Source organism: Tubulanus polymorphus, chromosome 8, assembly GCF_964204645.1.
Source record: "Tubulanus polymorphus chromosome 8, tnTubPoly1.2, whole genome shotgun sequence".
In the NCBI taxonomy this organism is placed as follows: Eukaryota; Metazoa; Nemertea; class Palaeonemertea; order Tubulaniformes; family Tubulanidae; genus Tubulanus; species Tubulanus polymorphus.
In genome coordinates this window covers 13,486,603-13,496,243 of record NC_134032.1, presented here as the reverse complement: position 1 = coordinate 13,496,243, position 9,641 = coordinate 13,486,603, and the positions used below count along the sequence as shown (strand labels likewise).

Sequence of the window (9,641 nt, the reverse complement as noted above, 5' to 3'; positions counted from 1 at the left end):
TAGTTCTCTTCAGAGATTGGGGGCGGTCTTGGAGATGTCAGCGGAGGAATGGTTGGATTATTTAGGGGAAATAGCCCTAATTCCCGTGATTATCGCATCTCTAACAGTCTTCGTATTATATTACATGTTCTATGTAGCTAAGGTAGGTCCAACTTTTAATAGGCGTTGCAACCTGACGAACAAAATGAAAACTTTAAAAACTTTTTACCGGGGTCATCCATCCATGTTCAGCAGTTTCTTCACCGACACCAGTTCACTCACTCAGTCACTGTCACTGATGGTATTCTGCAATTCTCGAATTTTTTTAGAAACCATCAATTATTACGAAACGGGATGGTAAGATATGGGAGATCATCAACGACGGTTGTCCGATATTGCGAGAGCGATTTTGGCCATTGATCTGGTGTTTCGGAAGCCGAGGTCAAACCATCATCCGATCATTGGCACAATCTCAACCAAAAATGCCGTATAAGAGGTAGGTATAAGGGTTTCGCCAGCAGAAATTGTCAAATGACAGATTCTCAAACTCGGCCCCACTCGATGTGGAGTTAAGCGTGCAAAATTGGGGAGAAGTGGACAATTGACCCTATTCTTCCAGTGTTCCATTTTCACTTGTATCTAACTTATCAAAGGTCTAACCTGCAATGAAACAACTAAAATGCTTTCAAAACATCCACCAAATTAAAAATGTATTAAGAGATCTTAATTTTAAGTTTTTCACTAACAACCTTTTTCAAGGAACATTTTAAGACAAATTTTAGCGAGTTCGATTGTGGTTTTAACGCTCATTGTGGTCATTATTCACCAAATATTTAAGAATTTCTATATTATTCATTGCCCTATTCACCTAAACTACCATCAGGTAATTATTGGTTGATTTTGTATCTATGTTATAAAAAATTCAGGCCTTTGGATTTTGGTAAGGTTAGGTGACGATGATAGTACACTATGGTATTTCAGCTATTACAGAGAACTTGTTTTAAATCACTTTCAGGGAAGTGAAGAAAATGTGTGACGGTGGACAAATATTCCTCGACTGGATTCAAAATGATAACAACCAAATATTTCCAGACGCGGAAACCCGACCGACTATTCTTCTGTTGCCCGGTATAACAGGTAATTGAAAGCGAATTATCGCTACCCCTGAAAAGAAATTACCTACGGGTAGAGAATTAGAATTAATTTTCTTACTCAAAATGATTATGATTAAATTGCCATACTTGCAAGCCGGACAGGGCCTACATATATATCATTACAATTCATCTTAAAATGACAAAACTTTGGTTTTCCTTTCGGGATAGTGGCTTCCTTTACCTGTTGATTTTTGAAGATTGGCAAAGGTTTTTTAACCCCAAAATGACACCAGACTATTGGTCCAGTTGTACATAGCTGTACTGGTAATCATGCTGGCTTAGATCTTTTAGATTTCAATGAGAAAATTCATTTATTCTATTGTAACATTAAGTGATTTTCATTGAATGAAGGATTAAATCTGGGCAAAACATATCATCCGTTTCCAGGCTGTAGTGCACAGAATTACATGGTACATTTAGTGCGAATGGCTTTAGAACACGGTTACAGGTAAGAGAGGGTTAATCTTTACTGAAATAAAAGTATCGTTAAGGGTATTACATGTTTGTTAAGAAAAAATAACCTGAATCTTGTAACGTCTTTCCTTCAGATGTGTTGTGTTTAACAATAGAGGGCGTGGTGGTGCTGATTTATTGGTAAGTCAAATCTATTCTGAAATTTCAATTATTTCTGCATCTTGTTTAGCATCTACACTCAAAAATGGCCTTCATACATCCTATCTTGTAGGATATATTTTGAAAACAAGATATTTATATGATTAGTATTAATATTTTTATTGCAGTTTGAAAATGAATTATAATTTTTTCAGACACCACGGTTGTATTGCGCGATTGATACTGATGACATAGGGTCCGTTGTGAAACATATAAAAGCCAAATATCCTCAGTCAAGATTATTGTGTACTGGTGTTTCTTTAGGAGGGTAAGTATTCAACCCCAATCAATTAAAGTCTACTCAATACTGAGTAAGATTTAGTGAAGTACAGTAGGCGCGATTGCCGCAGCCAATTGTCGATTTTTGAAAGGTTCTAATGTAATCGCTGTGAATTTACTAAAACTTCGTCAAAAACATGGTATTCTAAGGAAAAATGTCATTCAGTAAAATATTGCTGCGCTTCGTCGCTGCCACTGTACCCAAAGTAATATTTATTTTCAAATGAGTAATATTTTGTGAAGTACAGTTGACTATGTCTCTGACTTACTAAAATTCTATCAAATACTAAGTAAGATTTTGTGAAATACAGTTGACTCTCTGTCTCTTACTGTGGTTTAGTTGAGACTGGTAAAATTCTACCCTGAGTTGATGTGTAATACGGATTAAGAGTTTGTGAAATACTGTCTCTGTCTCTGTCTCTGTCTCTGTCTGTCTCTGTCTCTGTCTCTGTCTCTGTCTCTGTCTCTGTCTCTGTCTCTGTCTCTGTCTCTGTCTCTTGTCTCTTGTCTCTTGTCTCTTGTCTCTTGTCTCTTGTCTCTTACTGCAGTAATGTTGAAACTGGTAGAATTGATTCAAATGCTGAGTAAGAATCTGCATATTTTACAGAATAATCCTGATGCACTACTTATCGGAAGTTGGAAAGGATTGTCCAGTCGAAGCAGCGATGGCAATATCTGCCTGCTTCGACCCGGTAAAAAATATGGTCAACATCGAAGAGCCGATAAATCGATTTATTTATAACAGTCACCTGACAAAAAGTCTCGTAGATACCATTCACAGGTGAGTTGGTTAGAGTGCATTTACTGCTGCAGTGATTGGCACACGTGTTCGCCTGGTCTACGGTCTTCACTAAACCAAAAACATCGAGGTTTATAGCCGCGTTCACACTAGATTCGACGCTTACGAAGTACCGTACTTCGCTGGTGCCGAATTCACCAAAATACGGCGCTTACACAGTCAGTTACGTTCACACTACGAGTTGACAATTCGGCACTTCGTAAGCCCAGTATAGTAGTCACCCAGTGTGCCAATAGAGGGCAGTGTAATAAGTGTTGAGTGTATTGTACTACGAAGACGTAAATACGAGGCTAGCTAAGCGCCGAATCTGCGTTCAAACTACAGAAAATATGCGGCCAGCTCAGCGCCGTACTGAGATCGGGTTTTCGCATTCCACGCTTAATAAGCCGCGTATTTCAGTACGGAACTGAATAAGCTGCGAATAGGCCGCGAATAATTTCCTAGTGTGAACGCTTAGTACCGTGCTGAAATCCTAGTGTGAACGCAGCTTATTTCTTCTATGGATTTTTTCGGTAACCTGAAATTCCCATAGCATATGTACCGTTTCAAGTGACTGTTCTGTCATTATAGAGTTCTTTATCTTTTTTTTAGAAATCTTGATTTATTCGCGAAAAAACTCACCAACAATGAAATGAAACGGGTTTTACAGGTAGGCTTTAAGTAAACTATTATTTTACGAGGAACTAATCATGAAGTAATAAATCGTCGATGAAATCAAAAAGCCCGCCACTGGGAAATCAATTTAAGCCGAATTTAATAGTCTTAGGTTGTTCAGGAAAGAACGGCTAGATACTAGACTAAGTCTAACTCATTGTGGATCTCAGGTCACCCGAGTGTAGCTAAGATTCGACAAACAATTTGGCCGAATTGGCGACTTGACCTCGCAATGTGACATGAATGTTCTTAAGACAAAATGGCAGACGATCGGATTGGATCTTAGTGTGAGCTAAGCTAAGCTATAGATCAGTAGCAGTCTATTTACGATGAGTGTAGAAGCATATTACCTGAAATGTCAGTGCAGTAGATTTTCCTTTTTTCAATACAAGTATTGTGGGTGTTTCATGTTATGCATAGACTTTAGGCTAAAAAGAATTGATACCTTGTTTCTCCGCTCTGCTGAGCTTAAATGTTGACCCGGCCGGCTGCATATCTACCCTATACATTACTTTTTTTAAAATCGTGATCAATTTTACCATAACAGACCCGGCCGCTATAGAAATGAACTGTTCATAAATTTTATCATATTTTACAAAAATGACCCGGCCGCTGCGGAGAAACAAGGTATCATTTTTGTTTAGCCTTAATTTAGTATTCTTGGATAGATAGGCCTATTGATAGAAAATTCTACCCCCACAACCGGGGTCTACAAAACTGATGCAATCATCATTTTTTCTCTTTTTATTAAGTCGTCGACCCTGCGTGAATTCGATGAGTATTTCACGTCGAAAATGAATGGTTTTCCATCGTGCAATGAATATTACAAGGAAGCAATTCTCAACGATAAAATCGATCTCATCAAAATTCCACTACTTTGTCTCAATGCAGCGGACGACCCGTTCGCCCTTGTATCCAGTGAGTATTGAAACCTGCCTCAATGGTGAATCAAACCAGTTTAAACTTGGTTGATCAATCATAAGTCACCAGTAAAGCTCCCTGCCTTAGCAGACACAGCCTCCATGAAAGGGATGTCATAAGACTCTGCCCTTGTAGACACATTCTGTCTTGGGAGGATCCATTTCAACTTGATGGCGTCATAAGATTCTTGTCTAACTAAACTTCTGTCCTCGTTAGTAGATGCATCCTCCCTACATGACAGCGATATCATGAGACATGTAACTCTAACCCTAGCAGACACATCTTCCCTTGGCAGGGATTCAAACCTGATGACATTGTCATGAGACCGCCACTGTCCTCTCTGCAATTAGTCATAGTCTAATTGTAGCTATTTCATCTGTAGTCTGAGCAACCTGTGAAATTAAGATTGAACTTTAATTTTTTCTGAATTTTCTAGCGATTAATGTTGAAGCTGTGCAAGCGTCTGAATACGTCGCCGTGGCAGCCACAACTCGCGGCGGCCATATTGGATTCGTCGACGGTTATGGCGGAATCGTTCCTCGGGAGGAGTTCTATTTTATTCGTGTATTTTCTCAATTTATCGACGCCGTGCTTAAACATTAATCAGTAAGTGATAGAAATCATTCACATTGAGTTCAGTGTTTAATGGCTGTGTTTGACTATCGTACCTGAACTGGGAAGGAGTAACTTCAAAATGCTCTCTCAAAATTTATAGCAACGAAATAAATTGATGAATAAAAGAGTCCGCTTGCATCGCATTTTGCTGGACCGAAAATTTCTATCGGGAAATCGTAGGCAGTGGGAGCAAGGATGGGTTGTTATCACAGATTTGTCTAGAGGGCATGCGATAATCTAGACAATGAAGTCAAGGGAAAAAACAGAGTCTACTAACATTTACTGTAACACCATTTACTTCTTGAAAAATGGCATTCTTAACCGTCATTTTAAGGCTAAAAAAATTGATACCTTGTTTCTCCGCTCTGCTGAGCTTAAATGTTGACCCGGCCGGCCGCCTATCTACCCTATACATTACTCTTTTTTAAATCGTGATCAATTTTACCATAACAGACCCGTCCGCTATAGGAATGAACTGTTTATAAATTTTATCATATTTTACAAAAATGACCCGGCCACTGCGGAGAAACAAGGTATCATTTTTGTTTAGCCTAAGCAAGAACCAGTGAACCATCCCAGCCTCCTGTGATAAGAAGTTATAAAGTTGTAGATTGTGTCTATTTTCAGAGATGGTTTTTAATGATGATATGAACCAAAGTATAAGCTGTGATTATGACTTCTCCCACTGTTGATGTGTGTTAGAATAAGGCTTTTTGATATTCAGGGACCATTGAGCTTTCATCCGATGACCGCAATGACAGAATGAGCCATTCATAAAAGTGCGTAGATATCGGTGAAAACCACGTGGAATTTTGTGTTCGCGCTTTGTGAAGACGGACACTATATCCACTGCCAATTATTCTTCGCGCCTTCATTTTCATTTTTGGTATGTGCCCGTTGATCACCCTTCAACTATCACTACCTCACAATAACGCTACGTCACACTTTACGGTCAATCCGCTTAATCCGGATCAGTTTAATCCAGATTTCAACTTAATCCAGATATCATATACATAAAAGTATATAAAAACGGAATTAATTTTAATCGGTCCCAAATGATCCGGATTAAGCTTGGTTTACTGTAATTCGATAGCAGTTTTGGTTTCTAAGTTAATATGGCCGCCAGGCGGTCATCCGTCGAAATTTTCCACTGGTCTCATCATACACATCCCACGGCATGGACTCAAACCTGATGACATCGCTACACTCAGCCACGGCACGAACCTCTGCTACAGTAGACCGGGTGTGCAGGTTTACCGCACGAAAACTTGCGGCACCAATCAGATTGCTCGTTGTATAATCGCTGAGGTAAATTTCACGGTAGAACTATAAATGGAAAAACCCGGGCTAAAATAAAACGGGATATCTGATTGGCTGATAATGACATCATCTAAGCTGCGCACGTAGCTGCGCACTCGGTCTAGTGTGGCAGGGTTTCGTACTATGGCAACCTCGAGGCCATCAAGTTCAAATCCGTGCCACGGGGAGGATGCATCATACACAAATGCTTGCCACCACAGATTTAAAGCTGTGTTAGTTTTGATAAGAAATGTTTCAATATGAAGCTTTTTATGTGAACAAATAAATATATACACTCCATATCCGTTAAACAAGACTGTTAATTTAACACAAGATTGTTTTTAAGTTTCTATTGATTATGATTGAAGTTTATCATGTTATTAGTTAAATATTTTTGTAAAAATTTTTTTGTTAATTCTCTTTAATCGTTTGCCATTTTATCGTAGAGCAACGTTATATAATCTAAAGCTAAAACCAATAGTAAAGACAAAAAGTAATCCTAGCATTAGGTTTTCCTAACAGTGCGTCCGAACTGAGGTAGCGATCAAACTTCAGCCTGGAACCAACACCATTCAAGCTGCTGTGGTGCAAATTGTCTCAGACAGTCATTATTGAAAGAGTGCTGATTAGATGACTGTACAATCACAAATTGTATCCAATCATTAGATCAAAAAGATACACGATTTCCGTGTAAGATTTATGCGTAAGAAATCCCTCAATAAGTTTAAATACACCCAGACAATTAGTAATTTATAGATTAACTAGTTTATTAAACGTACGAGCTTTCGCTAAGTGCATACAGTGGAACCTCGTTACAGCAAACTTCACGGGACCAGAAAATATGTTTGTTTTAACCGATAAATTGTTACTTCCAGTATGAAATGAATCAATTGTCTTGCTTGGAATGAAATTCTATATTTGTTATATCCAGGTTCGTTGTAACGAGGTTCCACTGTAGTAGCTTCATCAGGTGAATTGAGCCATCGATGAGTCTTGGTATATTTATTCAACACGAGGCCAAAAATACCGGTACTTATATATATTTATATTGTTATTTTGACTCGGTGTCAATGTTGCCATCCATTGTTTAAGGCTGTTATTTGAAAGGGATATTTAATAAGTGATATTTGATTTATCGCCTTTAAATAAAAACTTCTAAAAACGATGAAGATGTAGATAGTGAGATTTTGATAGATATTTGTTACGGTAATCGCTGATAATTATTCTTCTAATCCAATTAAAGAATGAACAGTTTATTGTTTTGAGTTGTTATAGAACCGATATGTGCTACAAGGTTAGTCAGTATACTGTCCTCATGCCCGCCTGCCAATGTTTTTTAATTTTACAATGGTTTATGTGAAGAATTTTTATACCGACTCTGTATTCACAACAGACAATAAACACTGCTTCATTGCCATAATCTGGACATGTTTTAGTGATTTTATTTTGCTGGTCTTTAAAGGATTAAGAAGTTGTTCATCACCGATCAAGATTGTTACATTATTTGCCTTATTGAATATAGAAATGTTTTCGTTTTCTTTGGGTTTTCTAGCTTTTTAGGGAATAGAATTTTAAATCTGGCGGGTTCGAACCCATACCTGTGTACACAATTACCATGGAGACCGGTGATAAGGAGGAAGGGCGGCTCCGATAATATACAAGTCAAGGCATCCACTTAGCGGCAGTGTACCATATCTAAACGTTGGCACTATCGTGAGAATGAGACAGTCTGATTCCCTCCTAAATATTCTATCTTATATATATATATATATGATTTTCGGTGTGTAGACATCAAGTGCCCACTGTGAGTACAACCCCAATTACTTCCAAACGCAATCTCTTTCTATTACCCCAAACTAATCTAAATCGAGTATAAGGCAATTTCGCAATGCGAAATAAAACCCAGCAGCAAAACCACTGGTGGTCACGCATTCACTGTGACATCATAAGCGTTTTGATATCAAACAAAATCGTCTATACAACAACAAAACGTGGATACATTTCCAAATTTCCAACCGTCAAACGCAAGCACAATATCAATCATTTTTTCAGGGTTCAACATATCTTTTCCAAAATATCAAAATGTATGAATATGTAGTTAACTATAGTCTGCAGCCAGTTTCATGATTCTCGGTCGCGTTTGATGACTACAGAGTTGAAGAATTTAGTCAATTTCCGAGGTTTTCAACCCTGGCGTCGTCAACAAATCTTCAAGGAGAACCTAGCACTACTTTGGAATGGAATATATGTACTGTACGTTAGGATTCATTTGATACCGATCATTTTCAGGGCACACTGGCGAAAACGAGAATTTATTATTATGTATAAAACAACGTTAATCAACGAATCTATCCGTGTGCCAACTTCTGAGCCGAATTTCAGCAGAGCGCGGTTGAAATATGCATCTAACCAACGAAAATCGTAGTTTAGTAAAAAGAACGTGAAAGGACATTCGCACAACAAATGCGCCGTTATTATAGCAATCGTCATAATAAGAGCGGTGTTGTTTTTAGCGTCCGTCTTTTGACCAGAACCGGCGGCCATCATCGATAAACGTTTTCGATGCGTTTGACCGACGTGGTAACACAGGGCCGAGTTTCCGACCGCCAGCAGCGTAAGCGGGAGCAGGGTACAGAAATACACCGATATCACTCTGCGGTACTGCCCGAGCGGGAACACGTCAGACGGTGGAATTTGCTTGTAGGAAAAGAAATCCTCTTTGAAATAGGCGCACGTTCTCGACGTCGCTGGTCGTATGTCCCGAAGAAAAAACGGAATCGCAACGAGTAAATTGACAAACACGACACCCATCACTACCGATCTCAAAAACCTCTTCACCAACCATACCTTCGATCTGAATGGAAAGTACACGCTTAATATGCGCTCAAACGTGATGGTAACAGTGAGCCAATTCCGTATGAAATAAAGTATCTGTTTAACGCTGGGAATATACGCGTCGAATTGCGGCAGCAAATGACTGTGATAGACGTAAATCACTAGCGTTCCGTATCGATGGTACCCGACTAGAGCGCCGATGCTGTGCTCTACGACACTGGCGAACGAAAACAGCCCATCGAAAACTGTCAGCCATCTCAACAAGAAGTAAGTTGGCTGGAACGGCAATCTCCTCAGCACCGAGTAGCAGAATATGTTAAAGATGACGGCAACGAACGCAATAGGCGCGCTGACTAGGGTGTGGATGTACAATGCTGCCCATGTCCTCGCGTACGGTCTGCATGTTTTGTTGAAGCCGTAATGAAAAAGAGTATCAGGAAACATTTCTATTCGCTGCTATAGACTGGCTGACTCCAGTTTTATTAATCCATTGT

At 39.0% G+C, this 9,641-nt stretch overlaps 2 protein-coding genes across 5 annotated transcripts in view; both read left to right on the top strand.

Annotated features, from left to right (window-relative positions):
* Positions 1-9,641, top strand: part of LOC141909814 (large ribosomal subunit protein uL5) — a 30,290-nt gene that overhangs the window by 8,183 nt on the left and 12,466 nt on the right. The window lies entirely within an intron of this gene.
* Positions 26-7,723, top strand: LOC141909604 (protein ABHD1-like). 4 transcript variants are annotated; one of them, XR_012619762.1, is made up of 12 exons: positions 26-142; positions 309-475; positions 995-1,116; positions 1,521-1,581; positions 1,682-1,727; positions 1,901-2,013; positions 2,632-2,805; positions 3,415-3,472; positions 4,230-4,395; positions 4,835-5,004; positions 5,641-5,792; positions 7,244-7,723. XR_012619762.1 is itself a non-coding variant. In XM_074800106.1 (11 exons), the coding sequence occupies exons 1-10, from the start codon at positions 35-37 to the stop codon at positions 4,999-5,001; spliced, it is 1,182 nt and encodes a 393-aa protein (XP_074656207.1). In that variant the 5' UTR covers positions 26-34; the 3' UTR covers positions 5,002-5,004; positions 5,641-7,723. The 4 variants fall into 4 exon arrangements, 3 of the variants coding, with proteins under 3 accessions (XP_074656207.1, XP_074656208.1, XP_074656209.1); XM_074800106.1 differs by having other exon boundaries at positions 5,641-7,723; XM_074800107.1 differs by having other exon boundaries at positions 5,624-7,723.